General features: G+C 42.7%; 1 protein-coding gene and 1 long non-coding RNA gene across 8 annotated transcripts in view; both read right to left on the bottom strand.

Annotated features, from left to right (window-relative positions):
* LOC139561793 (uncharacterized) overlaps positions 1-12,607 on the bottom strand; it is an 18,783-nt gene extending 6,176 nt beyond the window's left edge. Inside the window, exon 1 of the long non-coding RNA XR_011672219.1 lies at positions 11,995-12,607. This is a non-coding gene — a long non-coding RNA (uncharacterized lncRNA). The remainder of the gene's footprint in view (positions 1-11,994) is intronic.
* Positions 12,608-15,143: 2,536 nt separating this feature from the next.
* The window catches only part of LOC139561163 (zinc finger protein 219-like), a 72,740-nt gene continuing 66,542 nt past the window's right edge, over positions 15,144-21,341 (bottom strand). For all 7 annotated transcript variants that reach the window (XM_071378078.1, XM_071378080.1, XM_071378077.1 and 4 more), the window contains one exon: positions 15,144-21,316. In XM_071378078.1, the coding sequence (XP_071234179.1) occupies positions 20,938-21,316 (379 nt within the window). In that variant the 3' untranslated portion in view covers positions 15,144-20,937. The remainder of the gene's footprint in view (positions 21,317-21,341) is intronic.

Here is a 21,341-nt window from a genome sequence, read left to right as displayed (position 1 = left end):
CTTGTCAAGGATTTCTTACTTATGTGTAGCTACTAACGCCGAAACCATGAATATATAGACATGAAGCAAAGAGAGAGAAAGCCAAAAAGAGGAGAGGGAAGGGAAAGGAAAGGTGAAATGAAGGAGGGAGAGAGGGGTGCGAGACAGATTTCCTGGGAGCTGCTGTAGGTGTTGGAGAGAGAGAAAACGAGAGACAGAGTGAGAGGGAGAGAGAGAATGGAGGAAGGAGGGAGGGAGACAGCAGGTGAATGAAAACGGAATATTCCTACTTATCGAGACATACGGTTGGGAAAATGGAGTCGAGGGATAAACAGACATAGCTTAATATACACACGGCCAACATGCTTTAGCCGGACAAGCTTTCTATTCTAGGAATATACCATGTCTTTTCATCAAGGTTTCATCAGTCTTCTACTGTATGTTATAAAGCCTTTTCTCTTTCACTCCCTTACTTCTCACTGTTCCACACTGACACTGTGTCTGCATCCAAAATAGCACCCTATTCGCTCTTTAGTGCGCTACTTTTGATCAGGGGACTAGTGCACTTAATAGGGAATATGGTTCCATTTAGGATGCACCCTGGTTGCCACTTGATACTGTAAAGATGTTTTTATTTTCAAAAAAGTACTCCTCAGTGAAATCACTGATGGCATTCTGTGTTCAGTATCTGTTTGTATGGCCATTCGGCTCAGCTCTACACTGAATTCATAATCCATCCGGCTGTTCATGGGGATGTAAACTGTATTCCACCAGCTGTCTGTCTGTCACTCCTCCAGACTGCATACTGGACTGCTGTATGTTATCCTCACTGCTCCCAACTGCACTTAGCCAGATGGACACACACGAGCACAAGCACGCAAAAACTTGTATCCACCAAGCTGTTTTCTCACTGCTGAAAATGTCATTCTGAGGGACTCCAGTCCTCGCTTTTATTTTCCATCCTGAACCACTCTGACCGTCTCTATATGAACCACTGACAACTTGGATGGAAAATTACTGAGGATAATAGCGGACAATATTGCCATTCCTATTTGCCATATCTTCAAATCAAAATCAGATCAAATCAAATTTTATTGGTCACATGCCTGTTTTCCTAGCTCCAACAGTGCAGTAGCATCTAACAATTCACAACAATCCACACAAATCCAAAAGTAAAAGAATGGAATTAAGAAATATATAAATATTAGGATGAGCAATGTCGGAGTGGCATTGACTAAAATACAGTGGAATTTAATACAGAATATACATATGAGATGAACATGTTTCATTATTTATTTTAGACTAAATAGATTTTGTTTATGTATTATTTTAAGTTAAAATAAAAGTGTTTATTGTTCATTCAGTATTGTTATAATTGTCATTTACTACAAATATATATATAAAAATCGGCCGATTAATCGGTATCAGCTTTTTTTTGGCCCTCCAATAATCGGTATCAGTATCGGCGTAAAAAAAATCATAATCGTTCGACCTCTAATGTGGATAGGAGCGTCTTTAATCTTAGCCTACTAGAAAGCGTGTGCCCTCAGGCCTGGAGGGAAGCAAAAGTAATTCCGCTACCCAAGAATTGTAAATTCCCCTTTACTGGCTCAAATAGCCGACCAATCAGACTGCTACCAACCCTTAGTAAACTTTTGGGAAAAATTGTGTTTGAGCAGATACAATGCTATTTTACTGTAAACAAATTGATAAAAAAGTTTCAGCAGGCTTATAGGAAAGGACATTCAACAAGCACAGCACTTACACAAATGACTGATGATAGGTTGAGAGAAATTGATGATAAAAAGATAGTGGGAGCTATTTTGTTAGACTTCAGTGCGGCTAGTCTGATGATGGAAAAACGTATGTGTTACTGCTATATTGTGGATAAAAAGCTCCCTGTTCTTTAATGGAAGCATCTTCAACATAATCCAGGTAGAATCAGGAATTCCCCAGGGCAGCTGTCTAGGCCCCTTACTTTTTTCAATCTTTACTAATGACATGCTGCTGGCCTTGAGTAAAGCCAGCGTGTCTATGTATGCGGATGACTCAAAACTATACACGTTAGCTACTACAGCGTGTAAAATCAAGGCAATACTTAACAAAGAGCTGCAGGTAGTTTCAGAATGGGTGGCAAGGAATAAGTTAGTCCTGTATATTTCAAAAACTAAAAGCATTGTATTTGGGACAAATCATTAATTAAACCATAAACCTCAACTAAATCTGGTACTAAATCATGTGGAAATTGAGCAAGTTGAGATGACTAAACTGCTTGGAGTAACCCTGGATTGTAAACTGTCATGGTCAAAACATGTTGATACAACAGTAGCTAAAATTGGGAGAAGTCTGTCCATAATAAAGCGCTGCTCTGCCTTTTGAACAACACTATGAACAATGCAGGTCCTACAGTCTATAGTTTTGTCTCACCTGGACTACAGTTCAGTCGTGTGTTCAGGTACCCCAAAGAGAAACCTTGGAAAATTACAATTGGCACAGAACAGGGAAGCACAACTGGCCCTTAAATGTACATGTAGAGCTAACATTAATGACTTCATAACCACTTGTTTTTGTAAGAAGTGTTGACATACTGAATCCACCGACATGTCTGATTAAACTACTAGCACACAGCTCGAACACCCATGCATACCACAGAAGACAAGCCACCAAAGGTCTATTCACAATCCACAAGTCAATAACAGACTATGAGAGGTGCACAGTACTATTTAGAGTCATGGCTACATGGAACTCTATTCAACATCAGATAACTGATGTTAAGCAGTAGAATCAGATAAAAAAAACAGATAAAAATACACCTTATGGAACAGCAGGGACTGTGAAGAGACACACACAGGCATAGACACACATACAGATGATAAGACACACTGTACACACACGTACACATGGATGTTGTATTGTAAATATGTGATCGTGGTGTAGTGGCCTAAGGGAGCACACTACATGTATTGAGTAAAGTGTTATGAAATGTCATATTTTAAATTGTTTGTAACTGCCTTGATGTTGCTGGACCCCGGAAGAGTAGCCTTGGCAGCAGCTAATGGGGATCCTTAATAAAAAACAAATACTTCATAGACCAGTTAGTCAACACTCAGTTTCTTATGTTTTAATAGGTCTAGCTCTCCATACTTAAAAAATGAAGCAATCAGAGGACAAACTGCATTGCTTTGCATAACGTAATTCAATATTCAGATATGGAGCATGTTAAGGACGGCCACTCTGATACACTCTCCTCCGCTACTTAATTTTTTTACTTTAAAAATAAACACAAAATAAAGTCCTTTATTTTTTCTCTAATCACAACTTGCCTCTCTCTGTCTCTCTCTCTCTCTCTCTCTCTCTCTCTCTCTCTCTCCTTACCCCCCTCTCCTCCCTCCCTCCCCTCTCTCGCTCCAGGCGTCAAGATCTGATGATGACTTTCAACCAACGCTCGCTACCTCGCTCTCCAACCAGAAATATTGGCCCTAAATGTAAACTATTTCCAGTTAATGGTTTTATGTAAGTACTGTAAGTAGGTGGATGGAAGGGAGTCTATTGGGTAACATACTTCAAAAATACACTGACACCTGGGTGATGGAGGATTATGCCTGCGTCCTAAATGGCCCATAGGACTATGCTCAGGAGAGAGAGACAAGCGAGAACAAGACAAGCAAGACAAGCGAGAGAGAGATTTTGTAACCTTACTCTGTGTTCAGCTATGTGTTACAGTAGTATGGCCATTTGGCTCAGCTCTACACTGAATTCATAATCTAGCCGGCTGTTCATGGGGATGTAAACTGTACTCCACCAGCTGTCTGTCTGTCACTCCTCCAGACTGCATACTGGACTGCTGTATGTTATCCTCACTGCTCCCAACTGCACTTAGCCAGATGGACACATACACACACACACACACACACACACACACACACACACACACACACACACACACACACACACACACACACACACACACACACACACACACACACACACACACACACACACACACACACACACACACACACACACGAGCGTAAGCACACACACACAGGAATTAAAGCACGCAAAAATGTAGAAACACACACACTGTTCTACAGTATAGGCCTACTGTATCCACCAAGCTGTTTTCTCACTGCTGAACATGTCATTTTGAAGGACTCCAGTCCTCGCTTTTATTTTCCATCCTGAACCACTTTGACTGTCTCTATATGAACCTCCTCATAGACCAGTTAGTCAACACTCGGTTTCTTCTGTTTTAAAAGGTCTTGGCTTCCCCCTTTCTCTTCATACTCTCCAGCATTGAAGCGGTAGGAGAACAAACTGTTCGTCATTGCCTTGCATCATGTAATTCAATATTCAGATATGGATCATGTTAAGGACTGCCACTCTGATACCCTCTCCTGTACTTTCTTTCTGAAGATGTAAAATCATACAAATCAAGTCCTTTCCTTGTTGATCTCTAATGACAATTTGACATTTTCTCTCTCTCAATCTGATACTGCCATGCCATCACCTGACTCTCTCTCTCTCTTTCTCTCTCTCAATCTGATACTGCCATGTCATCACCTGATCCTCTCTCTCTCTTTCTCTTAATCTGATACTGTCATGTCATCACCTGATCAACTATCTCTCTTTCTATCTCTCTTCCCTCTCTATTGCTCTATCTCTATCTATCTCCCCACCCTCTCCCTCTTTCTCTCTCTACCCCCCCTCTCTATTTCTCTCCCCCTCTCTCTCTCTCACACACTCTCTATCTATCTCCCCTCTCTTTCTCTCTCTCTCACACCCTCTCTGTCTCTCTCTCTCCCTATCCCTCTCACTATCTCTATATAGCTCCCTCTCTCTCTCTCTATTTCTCTTTATTACTCTATCTCAGTCTCTTTCTCTCACTCTCTATCTCTACCCCCCTCTCTATCTACCTCCCATCTCTCTCTTTCTCTCCTTCTCGCTCTCCTTCTCCAGACGTCAAGATCTGACGATGACTTTCAACCAACGCTCGCTACCTCGCTCTCCAACCAGAAACATTGGCCCTAAATGTAAACTATTTCCAGTTAATGGTTTTATGTAAGTACTGTAAGTAGGTGGATGGAAGGGAGTCTATTGGGTAACGTACTTCAAAAATACACTGACACCTGGGAGATGGAGGATTATGTATGCGTCCTAAATGGCACCCTATTCCCCATGAAGTGCACTACTTCTGACCAGCACCCACAAGGCTATGGTCAGAAGTAGTGCACAATGTAGGGAATAGGGTGCGATTTGGTATGAGCCCATGATGTCTGATGACTGGTGATGCGGTTTGAAACGGTGAAGTGGAGAGACAGAGAGGGGGAGAGAGAGAGAGAGAGAGGAGAGAAGAGGAGAGGGGGAAAGTTAGAGAGAGAGAGGGAGTAGGGGGAGATGGAGGGGAGAGAGAGAGAGATTGGGAGAGAAGGAGAGAGAGGGGGAAATGGAGAGAGAGAGAGATTTGAAGAGAAACAGACGAGGGGTCTTAAAGAGGAGGAGCGTAGGAAAGAGGAGAGAGGGGAGGGAGTGACAAAGGGGGAGAACAAGAAAACATGACAAGTTTGACTTTAGACATTTAACTGCCTTTTATGGATAATTTTTTTCATTTTCATAATTTTCACAGCATGTGGTGGTCTTTAATCCAACCACAAATACCACTCTACATCTCTAAGAGAAACAGCACAGCTAAAGATATATTGGAGGGGATAAAGAATAGCGCCAAAGCATACGCAACCTGTTATACAAACTGCAAACTGGCTCTAACCAGAATAGAAACTGAGCAAGAGGACAAGTACATTAGAGTGTCTAGTTTGAGAAAGAGATGCCTCACAAGTCCTCAACTGGCAGCTTCATTAAATAGTACCCGCAAAACACCAGTCTCAACGTCAACAGTGAAGAGGGGACTCCGGGATGCTGGGAGCACACCAGGGCCTCCCACTCCTATTTCTATTCTGGTTATAGCCAGTTTGCGCTGTTCTGTGAAGGGAGTAGTACACAGCTTTGTATGAGATCTTCAGTTTCTTGGCAATTTCTCGCATGGAATAGCCTTCATTTCTCAGAACAAGAATAGACTGATGAGTTTCAGAAGAAAGTGCTTTGTTTCTGGCCATTTTGATCCTGTAATCGAACCCACAAATGCTGATGCTCCAGATACTCAACAATGTTTTATTTTTTATTTCACCTTTATTTAACCAGGTAGGCTAGTTGAGAGCAAGTTCTCATTTACAACTGCGACCTGGCCAAGATAAAGCAAAGCAGTGCGACACAAACAACAACACAGAGTTACACACGGAATAAACAAGCATACAGTCAATAACACAATAGAAAAAAAGGAAAGTCTATATACAGTGTGTGCAAATGGCGTGAGGAGGTAGGCAATAAATAGGCCATAGTAGCGAAGTAATTACAATTTAGCAGATTAACACTGGAGTGATAAATGAGCAGATGATTATGTGCAAGTAGAGATACTGGTGTGCAAAAGAGCAGAACATTTTATAAAAACAATATGGGGATGAGGTAGGTAGATTGGGTGGGCTATTTACAGATGGACTATGTATAGCTGCAGCGATCGGTTAGCTGCTCAGATAGCTGATGTTTAAAGTTAGTGAGGGAAATATAAGTCTCCATCTTCAGTGATTTTTGCAATTCGTTCCAGTCACTGGCAGCAGAGAACTGGGAGGAAAGGCGGCCAAAGGAGGTGTTGGCTTTGGGGATGACCAGTGAGATATACCTGCTGGAGCGCGTGCTACGGGTGGGTATTATTATCGTGACCAGTGAGCTGAGATATGGCGGAACTTTACCTAGCATACACTTATAGATGACCTGGAGCCAGTGGGTCTGGCGACGAATATGTAGTGAGGGCCAGCTGACTAGAGCATACAGATCGCAGTGGTGTGTGGTATAAGGGGCTTTGGTAACAAAACGGATGGCAGTGTGAGACTGCATCCAGTTTGCTGAGTAGAGTATTGGAAGCTATTTTGTAGATGACATCGCCAAAGTCGAGGATCAGTAGGATAGTCAGTTTTACTAGGGTAAGTTTGGCGGCGTGAGTGAAGGAGGCTTTGTTGCGAAATAGAAAGCCGATTCTAGATTTGATTTTGGATTGGAGAGGTTTAATATGAGTCTGGAAGGAGAGTTTACAGTCTAGTCAGACACCTAGGTATTTGTAGTTGTCCACATATTCTTGGTCAGAACCGTCCAGGGTAGTGATGCTAGTCGGGCGGGCGGGTGCGGGCAGCGAACGGTTGAAAAGCACGCATTTGGTTGTACTAGCGTTTAAGAGCAGTTGGAGGCCACGGAAGGAGTGTTGTATGGCATTGAATCTCATTTGGAGGTTAGTTAACACAGTGTCCAAAGAAGGGCCAGATGTATACAGAATGGTGTCGTCTGCGTAGAGGTGGATCAGGGAATCACCCGCAGCAAGAGCAACATCATTGATATATACAGAGAAAAGAGTCAGCCCGAGAATTGAACCCTGTGGTACCCCCATAGAGACTGCCAGAGGTCCGGACAACAGGCCCTCTGATTTGACACACTGAACTCAAACTGAGAAGTAGTTGGTGAACCAGGCGAGGCAGTCATTTAAGAAACCAAGGCTATTGAGTCTGCCGATAAGAATACGGTGATTGACAGAGTCGAAAGCCTTGGCCAGGTCGATGAAGACGGCTGCACAGTACTGTTTTTTATTGATGGCGGTTATGATATTGTTTAGTACCTTGAGCGTGGCTGAGGTGCACCCGTGACCAGCTTGGAAACCGGATTGCACAGCGGAGAAGATACGGTGGGATCCGAAATGGTCAGTGATCTGTTAGTTAACTTGGCTTTCGAAGACTTTAGAGAGGCAGGGCAGGATGGAAATAGGTCTATAACAGTTTGGGTCTAGAGTGTCACCCCCTTTGAAGAGGGGGATGACCGCGGCAGCTTTCCAATCCGGACGATACGAAAGAGAGGTCGAACAGACTGGTAATAGGGGTTGCAACAATGGCGGCGGATAGTTTTAGAAAGAGAGGGTCCAGATTGTCTAGCCCAGCTGATTTGTACGGGTCCAGGTTTTTCAGCTCATTCAGAACATCTGCTATCTGGATTTGGGTGAAGGAGAAGCTGGGGAGGCTCGGGCAAGTAGCTGCGGGGGGGGGGGGCTGTTGGCCGGGGTAGCCAGGAGGAAAGCATTGCCAGCCGTAGAGAAATGCTTATTGAAATTTCCGATTATCATGGATTTATTACCTGTTACCTAGCCTCAGAGCAGTGGGCTCTGGGAGGAGGTGCTCTTGTTCTCCATGGAGTTATCCAACTAGTCTAAAGGCCAGTTTTATTGCTTTTTTAATCTGAACAGCAGTTTTCAGCTGTGCTAACATAATTGCAAAAGGGTTTTCTAATGATCAATTAGCCTTTTAAAATGATCAACTTGGATGTTGATAATGGGCCTCTGTACGCCTATGTTGATATTCCATTAAAAATCTGCGGTTTCCAGCTACAATAGCCATTTACAACATTAACAATGTCTACACTGTATTTCTGATCAATTTTATGTTATTTTAATGGAAGAAAATGTTTGTTTTTTCAAAAACAAGGACATTTCTAAGTGACCCCAAACGTTTGGATAGTAGTGTATAAGCCTACAGGAAGGCTTAAAACTGCATCGGGTCCACGGGAGAGGAGAGAGAAAGAGGAACTACCCTCCTCAGCAGAAAAATGTCTTTATTTATAGACAGAAATAAAGGGATTATCTCCCTGTCGGAGGAGAGGGGGGGAAGGAGGAGTAGGAGAGGAGGGGACCGAGCGAAAAGCCAATAATATTCTAACATCCCAGTCAAGAAGAGGAGAGGGAGAGATAGAGTCAGGAAGGCAGAGATAATGGGGGATAGGTTGAGAGATGGAGGGGGGATTGGCACTTTTTCACTTTTTGCCTCAGTGGCTGGAGGATTGGCCTCGCGCTGCAATTAAGACCTGCTAATTAGCCCCACATGACTAAAATAGAACGTGTTTAGTGAGGAGGAAACCTGCTAACTGTTAATTGCAAGCATGTGTGCGTGTGTAGGCTGCCTGCAGGCACTTGCGACAGTTGCGCAAATGTAATTTCTTAAATCTATCTGTGCTACAGCCTAGTCTATATAATGTTATATTTTATGAATAAATAATCAGTCACAAATTCCAACGCGTCTGAACTTGACAAGAGAGGCGACAAGTACAAAATGAAAAGAAAGACTTCAAAACAAGCAGCTGTGTCAATTCTGGCGCCAAACATGACTTACATAAGGCAACTCGTTTCATTGCACGCTACTCAACTCTTGTCTTCAGAGGCTTGCAAATGCGCCGCGCATATTGGCGCTCCCGGGTATATGTGCGCACGAGTTTTAATACCCTGGCTGTACAGTATGTTCTCGCGCTGTTGCTAAGGGGAATATTGTGTGGTTTTACTAAAGAGATGAAGAATAGCAGGAACACCATCAAACATGTCAACCTTGGGTGGAAAGTAGATTTGAAAAAAGATAAAGCCGACAGGGGGGTCGCGAAACGGAGGCAAATAGAAGAGCCATCTGTCCACTCTACTTATCCAACACAACCACAAGAGCACCAAGTGGTACCGAGTAAGTTAGCCAACAGTGCGACTGCAGTGCAGGGCCCGTACTCACAAAGTGACTCAGAGTAGGAGTTCTGATCTAGGTTCAGATCCCTCCCCCTGTCCATATACACAGAACAAAAATATAAAAAGAACATTGAAATGTCTGGGTCCCATGTTTCATGAGCTGAAATTTAACATCCAATACATTTTCCATACACACAAAAAGCTTATTTCTCTCAAATGCTCTGCACAAATTTGTTTACATCCCTGTTTGTGAGCATTTCTCTGTTGCCAAGATAATCCTTCCACCTGACAGGTGTGGCATTTCAAGAAGCTGATTAAACAGCATGATCATTACACAGGTGCTCCTTGTGCTGGGACAAAAGGCTACTCTAAAATGTGCAGTTTGTGCACAACACAATGCCACAGATGTGTTTGGAGGGAACATGGAATTGGAATATCCACCAGAGCTGTTGCCAGAGCATTGAATGTTAATTTCTCTACCATAAGCCACCTCCAATGTAATTTTAGAGAATTTGTCAGTACATCCAACTGGTCTCACAACCGCAAGCCACATGTATGGCCTTGTGTGGGCGAGCGGTTTGCTGATGTCTATGTTGTGCGCCATAGTGGCGGTGGGGTTATGGTATGGGCAGGTATAGTTGTGCGCCATAGTGGCGGTGGGGTTATGGTATGGGCAGGTATAAACTACAGACAATGAACACAGTTGTGTTTTATCAGTGGCAAATTGAATGCACAAAAATACCGTGATGAGATCCTGAGGCCCATTTTGAGGCCCATTTTTTTTTAAAGGTATCTGTGACCAACAGATGCATATCTCAGTCATGTGAAATCCATAGATTAGGGCCTAATGAATTTATTTCAAGTGACCGATTTCCTTATATGAACTGTAACTCAGTAAAATCAAGGACATTGTTGCATGATGCATTTATATTTTTGTTCAGTATAATATTATTCATTATAATCGAAACGGCAAAACCGATTAATAGTGTCACTAATAAGTATTGTGATTATTGCTCTTAATAAGTTGTAGGCAAACGTTGAAAGATATGAATAATTGTAGTTCAAGAACATTTCCAACCTGAAATACGTGGCGGCAGGTAGCCTAGTGGTTAGAGTGTTGGACTAGTAACTGAAAGGTTGAAAGATCCCTGAGCTGACAAGGTAAAAATCTGTTGTTCTGCCCCTGAACAAGGCAGTTAACACACTTTTCCTAGGCTGTCATTGTAAATAAGAATTTGTTCTTAACTGACTTGCCTCGTTAAATAAAGTTTAAAAAATATCTCTAATACGTGAACATATAGTATATGATCCTACATTGACTAAAAGTGAAAAAACAGATTCACCAAGAACCAACACGTACTTGGCATAGAACTATAATATGTGGATATGTCCCAAATGGTATTCCCTATTTAGTGCACTACTTTCGACGAGGGCCCATTGGTACCCTACTCCAGTCCTATGAGCCCTGGGAATAGGGTGCCACTTACGAGTCTGAAACATTATAAAGGATGTCCAATTTAGTCCCGATTACTGTAGGCCTAATAATAACATTTTGAATAGTCAAATGCCAAATTACATTTATGTGAAATGTCAATATCTTAATAAATGGATACCAGAGACAAAATGGGTATAGGCAAAACAGGTAGGCTAAACCATGAAGACTAAAGTTTATTTGATCAATTAGAAAAGAAATGGACGTGCTACATCATGGTTTAAGTCCATGATAGACCGCGTAGCCATATAGCCCAGATGGTTCGTAATAAAATCAACTCTATTCCAGAGAAACAGGTGTGTCTGACATCTGCGTGACAATTCACACCGGCGGCGGAAGAGACTTTTGCCACCCATCGCTGTGCTTGGACGGCTGTTCACAATGCCCACCGGCGATGCAGGCCTCGGTAGACTACAACCTAGAGCCGGTAACAGCCAGGTATTTGTGTGCGGACGTCCAGTGATTCTCGCCTCGCGCTCTCGGTACAGTGCCCGTTTGATTTGGTACCGGAGCCAACCGATAGTCGCAAGAAGATGGAGACAGAGCTGCGCTCTGAAAACGAGACTTTTAAAAATGTTTTTACCGCACCTTGCATGGGTTGCGGCCATGGGGTGGAGGTGCGGTGTGTCGTGGTGGTATCATCTTAAAGATACTCAGATAGACAGTTATGTGAGCAGGGTAAAAAATGAATACGTCCCCATGTTAAAGTGAATCAAAAACTGGCTATAATTTCCATCCAAGCATAGCCATGGGATTTACTGAATGGTGCGGATTATATAACAAATGGAGTTATATTATGCATTCTCATAGCGTATAGCCTTTAGCGCAATCAGTACAATAACGGTGGAATAATAATAATCACCTCATTAATATAGCCTAACAACAACTGCGGCTCCAACTGTTAGAAACAGAGCTAGTTGATCTGCACACCTACCTCGCTCATGTTGAGTACGTGCAGTGGGGAGAGAGTTCTTCAAACAAGTGACTTCTTCACGTTTTTATAACCGGTTATACTGGCAGTTTCAACGGTCTCTTTCCTTGGAAAAACACTTCAGTCGATCAAAGGTTTTAAAGAGAAACTAAACGGATTTGTCAAAGACAGAAGAGTTGGGGACGGGTGTAGAGTGGAGCAGCGCAACGTTTCATTGGGCTAAACGGTAAACTGACTCCGTCTCAAGCAGACAGTCTAGGATACAGCAGCATGAATAGTGCAGTCAGAGCAAGCAGTGCGGTTTTGTGCAACAGAGAACGACAGAATCCTCGGTACCTCTCTGCCTCCCCCCACCCTCTCTTCTACTCTTTCTTGCTCGCCCACTCAAAGAGCGCTCTCACCCACTCACTGGAGACTTGCCCTTGTGCCAACTGAGCGGTGATGCGCGGACGCTTACTCCTGGACATGAATCTTTGAATAAATCACTTGGGAATAGATAAAGTAACATTTCTAACAAAACAATTAAAACGAGAGAAGCTTAATCAGATTTGAATGTAAAAATGACACCATTGAGACGATCTCCTAAAATGCGTCATATTTGATGACTGGTGCATGCGCTATGAGAAGCATAGATCTCAAAATAGGCCGACATGACATCATCAATCGTCGTATCATATATAATGACAGACAGTGATGTTATCTAATATATTTTCTGTTCATCCTATATGTCTGGAAAATGTGTGGGTACGTGACCATGAGACCTACATTGTGCTATCGTTCCCCTTAGAGGAATGGGAACCACACATTTTCCTTACGATTTTGTAATTGTATCAGCCAGGAAAACAGACAGTGGCCCCCCTCTATCATAATCACATTCATACTCCCTCCAGTCACAGAATCACATTAATGATACCTGAGAATCTAGATGTGCCTGTTATACCCACTAGAGGACGATAGAGCTCCACCGTCTATTTTTACAGTCAAGGCGTGCATGCCAAATGGCACTATATAGTGCTATAGACAAGAGCCCCATGAGCCCTGTTCAAAAGTAGTGCACTAATTAGGGAATATGGTGCCATTTTGGATGTCGCCCAAGTTGTCGAGAGGTGAAGGGTGGAGTGCCAATTTGCAAAAAATTGTCTTACTTACTTACTGACTTTATTGTCCCCACGGGGACATTTTGTTGCAGTGTCATGTACACATTTAAAGTGGCGTTTAAATACAAAACAAATGTCTCTAATGTACTGACTGGTCTTGATGTCCTCCGGTACTCCAACACTGTTATAGGCCAGTATGACTAGACACTCATATGATAACATCATTTATCATGGCACACTGCACTATGATGGTTCAACAGTGTACAGTCACATGGATGTCGTAACCCTTTAGTGAAGGCATGGTGAAGTCCCATCAAGTTCTAATCTGGTGTGTTAATTAGGGGCTCAGCAGCAAAGCTGGAGAAACCCTGTCGTATTTGTTGCCGTTCATTATTGTTATTCATGCAAGCTCATTGCTCCATAGTGGCCATATTGTTTCAGCTAGAGTTTTGGAAAATTGTGTTTTTGATGCTATATACCGAATTTGGTTCAGATCGGTCCAGCGGTCCAGTTGATTATTGTTATTAATATGTTCATTTTTTCTGCCGTTTCGGTGGGAAAAAAGCAAATTCCAGTGAGATGAAAAGGCCCAGGATTGTGCAATTTAGCAACATGGTAAAGTCCCAAGGGTCACACCCTCTCATGCAATATCATGCCAATTGGCCACATGGTGTCGCTTTAACAAGCAATAAAAAATGCAAACTTTGAAAGATCAGCCTCTGCGCCCCGTTTGACCTAGATTCATGAAATTTTGTCCATAGCTCCGTTTCCTCACATTGAACAAATTTGCCTCAAGAACCCATAAAGTCCGCCCTGTTGGATTCTCCATCATTTTGAATGTTGTCAAAAACACTTCAAACGCTACTCTGGCACCGAATGACCGATCTTTGCAAAACTTGATATATGGCATGTATGGACCAAGGTCTGTTAACACATAACCCAGGCTAGTACATCAAACAACATGGCCGCAACGGACCAATAAACATTCACGTGGGCGTCGTTTGTCACATAAATGCATATAAATCAGTCACAGATATTTGTATTGTAACGAAACGTGGTACACATGTTCCAAACACTGTGAAGAGTGAACATAGCTCAGCACATTCATATTGACCACATGGTGGCGCTATAACGGGCACATTTTTATATCTCTTGATCTGTTTGACTCAAAGTGATGAAATTTGGCACACATGTTCAAGGATAGTCTAGCTAACCTGTAAAATATAGTTGTGTTTGTCCACATTGTGGTGCTGTTGGACAGGTAAAACCATTTATTCAAGCTCATTGCCTCATAGCGGCCATACTTTTTCAGCTAGAGTTTTGGAAAATGGTGATGCTATATACCAAATTCATAGATGCTATATACCAAATTCATAGATGCTATATACCAAATTTGGTTCCGATCGGTCCAGCGGTTCTGGAGAAGATGTTTAAAGTAGTCAACATCATTGAAAATGGTCCAAAATACATAAAAAGCAAACAATATTGCATGATCAGTTTAATTTTGACTTCTGATATTTGGCAAGCATGTTAAATAGTACAGAAGTAACTCGTACTAGGGCAATGTGTCCAACTTGTCCTAATGGTGGCACATTGGGCACACAGCTGAACCCCGGCAATGCTGCTTGCAGCTTTAATCTTATGTTGCAACCCTACATATAATTGAATGCATCTGAGAGTAGGACTGCTGATATAGGATCTGTTTTTATGTAACACACTTGATTCGGTCAGGGTCATGTGATGAGGTAGCCCCGCCTACCAATTTCAAAACTAGTGATGAACCCAGGTTCATATCCTGCGTGTGATACATATAATATCTATTATTCATTATGATCCAAAAGGAAGAACTGATCCTAGATCAGTGCTCTGACTGAGAGGTTTTGTGGATACGGGCCCTGGTTCCTCTCAAGGTTTCTTTCTTCCCTATGGAGTGTTCTGTCTTTTTCTTTACCCCTGTCCCCCTTCAATCCTTCTCAGGTACTGACTTTGAAATAAAAACACTGTAAGAGAGCATTAGAGAATGACACAGGACTCACAAAAATAAATCGTCAAACCTTGTTTTTCTTTGCGTTTATTCATCTCTAATGTTTTTTTTTTTAATCTGTCCACAAACTCATATTATTAGTTACTACTTTGTTAGGTACATTTTTCCCTCACTGCAATGGCAGTCATCTACACAAGAGCCCAAACCCAGCACTTCCCTCCACCTCTCCAACAGACAGTGGTATTGGACCAAATGGCACCCTATAGTGCACTGCTTTGGACCAGAGCCCTATGGCCCTGGTCAAAAGCAGGGCATTTAATAGGGAATACGGTGCCATTTGGGACACAACCTATCACTATAGGATGCCCTCACACACCCCTGTAGTTTGTTTCTTTGAAAAACCAACTAAGAAATTAAGGGTCAAAAATATACACTAACCGGACAGTTTATTAGGTACACCACCCCATTCATGAAAATGGATTGCTCCTATAGACAGTGAATCATGTGGCAATGTCTTGCTATATAAAGCAGGCAGACAGGCACCAAGGCATTCAGTTATTGTTTGATTGAATGTTAGAATGGGCAAAACGAGTGACCTAAGCAACTTTGAGTGTGGTATGATCGTCGTGCCAGATCCAGTATCTCAGAAATGGCTTTTCAGGCATGACAGTGTCGAGGGTTTACTGAGAATGGTGCTACAAATAAAAAACATCCAGTCAGCGGCAGTCCTGTGGGCGAAAAAAGCTCGTTGATGAGAGAGGTCGAAGACGAACGGCAAGAATCGTGCAAGCTAACGGGTGGGCCAAAAACAGACAAATAACGGCGCACTACAACAGTGGTGTGCAGAACGACATCTCGGAATGCACAACTCGTTGATTCTTGTCATGGATGGGCTATTTCAGCAGACGACCACCCAGGGTTCCACTCCTATCAGCTAAAAACAAGAAACGGCTCCAGTGATCACGCGATCACCAACTCTGGACACTTGAGGAGTGGAAAAAGATTGCCTGGAACATGACAGTGAGTTGTATTTGAGTGGCCTGCGCAGTCCCCAGACCTCAACCCAACAGAACATATTTGGGATGAGAAGGAACAGGCTGTACCGCTGTCCAATCTGCAGCTACTGCGTGATGCCATCGTGTCAGCATGGAACAATCTCCTGTGGAACGTTTCCGACACCTTGTAGAATGACCCAAGAATTTAGTCTGTTCTGGAGGAAAAGGGGGGTCCGAACTGGTGCTAGATAGGTGTACCTAATAAACTGTCCGGTGAGTGTAGCTAGGCACCAATTAAAAGATTTCAAGCATGTTTCAGGGAGATTTTTCAGTGCAAAAAGCAATTGAGGAAATATTTAAGATTGCCTGTTGCCTGTCTGGGACATTCATATTATCACATTATATATAGTGCTCCAAATTGGCGCAGTGGTCTAAGACACTGCATCTCAGTGCTAGAGGCGTCACTACAGACCTTGGTTCGATCCAGACTGTATTACAACTGGCCGTGATTGGGAGTACCATAGGGCGACGCACAATTGGCCCAGCGTCGCTGGGGTAGGCCGTCATTGTAAAGAAGAATTTGTTCTTAACTGACTGGTTAAAGCATTTAAATAAAAATATGACATATTCTGTGGGTAATTTGAGAGTACGATGTAGATTAGATTCATTGGATCGAACATGTTTGTCAGTTTGAGGGCAAGTCAGTTACCTTTAGGTCACTTCTCCTATCGTTGGCAGGGCATTTGTCCTATCTGCCAATGGGAGGGAGGAGTGTGCGGGACTAGCACTTGGGTTTATGCTCTCTTTTTAAAAACACAACATCTCTAGTGCTATAATGTTCTGTACAACATTAAACAACACATGTTTTTCTGTTTTTCTTTCTTTCTTCTCCATAATAATGCCAAATCAATAATAATAATAATTATAAGAAGAAGACTCCATCTCATCATGTTACTCCATCTCATCAGGCATCAAATGTCAAACAAACGTACGGACATCACACAAACTGACAATACAAATCTAATAATAAAAGGCCTCAATACCAGATAGTACACATCATCACCTTCTAATGGTGCCACAGAGAGAGAGAGTGACAGGTTACAGAAGAGAGGAAGAGAGAGTGACAGGTTGTGAAAGAGTGGAAGAAAAGAAAGAGAGGTCACAGAAGGGAGGTAGAGAAGAGAGAGTGACAGGTTACAGAAGACAGGAAGAGAGAGAGAGTGACAGGTTACAGAAGCGAGGAAGAAGAGAGTGACAGGTTACAGAAGCGAGGAAGAAGAGAGAGAGTGACAGGTTACAGAAGCGAGGAAGAGAGAGTGACAGGTTACAGAAGCGAGGAAGAAGAGAGAGTGACAGGTTACAGAAGCGAGGAAGAAGATAGAGTGACAGGTTACAAAAGCGAGGAAGAAGAGAGTGACAGGTTACAGAAGCGAGGAAGAAGAGTGAGTGACAGGTTACAGAAGCGAGGAAGAAGATAGTGACAGGTTACAGGAGCGAGGAAAAAGAGAGAGAGTGACAGGTTACAGAAGCGAGGAAGAAGAGAAAGAGAGGTTACGAAGGGATTGAAAGGGGGGAGCGACTGGACAGAACAAAATTGGAAGGTCACAAAGAGGATGAGAGAGAGAGAGAGAGAGAGAGAGAGAGAGAGAGAGAGAGAGAGAGAGAGAGAGAGAGAGAGAGAGAGAGAGAGAGAGAGAGAGAGAGAGAGAGAGAGAGAGAGAGAGAGAGGGGGGAGAGAGAGAGAGAGAGAGGGGGAGAGAGAGAGAGAGAGAGAGAGAGAGAGAGAGAGAGAGAGAGAGAGAGAGAGAGAGAGAGAGAGAGAGAGGGAGAGAGAGAGAGAGAGAGAGAGAGAGAGAGAGAGAGAGAGAGAGAGAGAGAGAGAGAGAGAGAGAGAGAGAGAGAGAGAGAGAGAGAGAGATGTGGGCTAAGTGCTTTTGGTGAGCTTACAAAATACCAAATCCAGGAAGTGCTTGACACAGAAGGCACGGTGGCTTTGACACTACAGTCTACATCCAAATGGGCACTCTATTCCCTAAATAGTACACTACTTTCGATCAGGGTGCTTAGCACTAGTTTTGACCGGGGCTCAATGGTCCTGGTTAAAAGTAACAGACTATATAGAGAATAGGGTGCAGTGATGGATGTAGCCTGTCTTTAAGGAAACACCACTTAGAGAACTTCTAAACTCATATAAGGCGCTGTAATGAGGATAGAAGTAAAACACATAATGCACGTGAACCAAAAGTAAGGCTGCGGTTCCGATCCCAGGCTCTCGCCGTCAACCAATGGGCAAAGAGGACGAGAAGGCAGGCTTATCCAATCAAATAGTTTAGTGATGTTTACAATCATAAGTAGAGATTCATATTTTTTTTTAATTATAAGATATTTGCATGTTCACTGTGTGCAGAACAGAGTGTGGTATGATGCTCTAAGACAATACCATGTGACACTAGAAATAGGTTCATATTTTGATATCAAATTATATTTTGTGATGTAAACTTGAATCTCATACAAGCACTTAATAATAACATGAGAATAAAGTTTTGATTGGATTATTGATTGATTGATTGATTGATTGATTGATTGATTGATTGATCGGGGCGAGGGGATGGAAACGGCAGCTTTTTACTCCAACAGAATGTGACTCATTACATTTTCATAAGATATAGGTTTGGTCTATCGATAAAGTCAAAATAAAAATGACTACTTTGGGAAATTATAAACCTTGCACAGTGCTCTTTATAGACAGCAGGTTTGGGGTCAATTCCATTTAAATTCCAGTCAATTCAGGAAGTACACTGAAATTCCAATTCTCTTCAATGGGGAAAATTTGGAATTGGAATAGGGTTGACTTTCTGAATTGACTGGAATTGACTGGAATTGACCCTAACCCTGATAGACAGACATTCCAACTAGTGTTTTCCTCACAACAACAAGCCTTATATTTATTATTATTACCTATATTCATAACCTTCTCTGTAAGCTTCTCTTCTTGAAATGAAAATAAACAAAGGGATTTTTTTCTTATTTTTTTCTTATCTTGTTGTCTTTACAAAAGCTACACACACATTCTACCGGAATGTATCTATGGATTTGTTAGGTTTTTTTTAATGCTTACTCTTTTCTACTGTTCTTCTTCTTCTCTTAAAAAGAAATGAATCTAGTCATCTAAAAGACGGCGTTCCCCAAGAGTACAGCAGTTTCCGTTCTCAGCTTCAGTCCCCCGCTCTGTGAGGGAACTTACTCTTTTCTCTCCTCCATCTTTCCTCCCCCTTGTTTTTTTTTCTATTTCTGGTAAAAGGAATGAAATGAAAGAGTGTGACACGGTCGTGGCGCCTTGGTCACCTGACCAGACGTGTCAGCTGATTGTGTTCGGGATGCACAGTCCGTCTGTCTGTCGGTCCCGTGTCCCCCAAAACAGTCTTCTGTTTGTTCAGTGGTCAGTTGGTCACCACGACAACGTAAGAAATAACCGTTATCCCACGTCCGACTCTGAACACGCTGGCATTTCTGCTGTAAACACTGACCTCTGACCTTTCACCTACATTTTCACTTCTTGACCTTTCACCTTGACCTCTTTTGATTCATATGTATATCTATTGTTTCATCATCATCAACTAAGTGCTTTATCTTTTTCTTTTCACAGAAGCAACAGAGAGATGCTATCGGTCTCTTGTAACGAGAGACAGATCCACACCACTTTGTATACCACTACAGCTTTCTATTCACAATACCCTAGAACCATTTTTTAAACATATATACTTTAGCTTTATACTGTATACTCAGATATCATTGTTCCAAAAGAGCCCAGAAACACTGGTCTATACTGTAGATCTCCCTTGACGACATACCATACATAGACAGGCACTAAACTGAGGGGAAAACAGGAAATGACTAACTGCTCCTCTGTTCCCGTGGTGACCTCGGAACAGCCATCCGACCAATGAGAGGCAGTGATAACAGGGTCCAGGATCATCTTGTCCTTGATCATTGTCATGTCAATAGTTGTCTGTTAAAAAGTTGCTCCTGTTGTGTTTTTTGTTGTTGTTGCAGACAGCTGGATAGCTTAGCTTGAGTTGACAGCTTGAATGGTTCCGGTTGAACTGAGGTTCCGAATCGGTGCTCTTGAACAGACCATAATATGACCTTGAAAGTGTCAAGAAGTGGTATCTTATTTAAACGGCAGTTGTGATGAAGTTTGGCTTATTTTGACACTTGTTCTGCTAAAGATTTCCTCCATTCACAGCGGTGGGTTGTATAACTAATCAACAACGTTACTCTTATAAGTATTATTATTCTCAAAACATTAAGTATAAGGTCTGATAAAATCCTTTTTGTGTTCTCTGGAATAGTAGAATGTCACAGTTTCTTTTTGCTCACATACTAATATTAAGACTCACAGCAGCAAGAGGACAATCTCGATCAAATCATCACAATTAGCCCTCTTGGTAGGAGATGGAATGGAAAACAGGAAACGTTGAAATATAGAAGAGAAGGCCTCAAAAGTCCTACACTGTACTGTGTGTTTGTACAAGGGGGGTTGTGGTTGGTTGAGAAATGGAGAGGACTGCACTGAACTCCCGGGATGTAAATATTAAAAGAAGAGAGATAAAAATGGAGGATGTTTAAAAGGGGTTCCTAAGTGTTCCTAAGGAGCTGTTGTTTACATGACCCTCTCCATGGACATGGTTCTCAGTCCGTGGCCCTTGAAAGTCAAGGGTCAGGGGTCGTGACCTTGACAATGACCTTGAACTATGTAAAAGAAGTGATATGAACTAGACCTCCAACCTATGACCCCCAAACAACTTCCTTTCTGTCTAGTTGAACCGCTTTTTCCCTTCTCTCTGCAGGATGACATTGTTGTTGTTGTTTAGTCCCCCATCACTCCTTCCTCCCCTCTGGTTAGACGGTCAGAGCCGAGGGGAGGTGACATGGTTAGAGACATCCTCATCCCATGCTCTCTAGGAGAATCCCCAGGACTACTGCTCTCCCCTTCCAAATCCTCCTCTTCTTCTTCCTCGTCTTCCTCTTCTTCCTCCTCTTCCTCATCCAACTTCCTACTACCGTCGAGGCCACTCTGTGTGTTCCTGATTGTGGTGGAGGCCCGGTTAGAAGCCTGGGGGTGGTGGTGGTCGTAGCGACCCTCGAGGTCCCCTTCCTCTAGTGTGAGGCCGTTCTCCGTCCCCCTCTCCATCCTGGATGAGGCCCACTCCTCCAGGGGGGCCCGGTCTTCGGCCTCGCTCAGATACCTAGGATAGGACAGGATCAACTTTA

Source organism: Salvelinus alpinus, chromosome 31 (genome assembly GCF_045679555.1).
Source record: "Salvelinus alpinus chromosome 31, SLU_Salpinus.1, whole genome shotgun sequence".
In the NCBI taxonomy this organism is placed as follows: domain Eukaryota; kingdom Metazoa; phylum Chordata; class Actinopteri; order Salmoniformes; family Salmonidae; genus Salvelinus; species Salvelinus alpinus.
The sequence above is the reverse complement of the archived record's forward strand: the minus strand, read 5'-3'. Positions and strand labels throughout refer to the sequence as shown.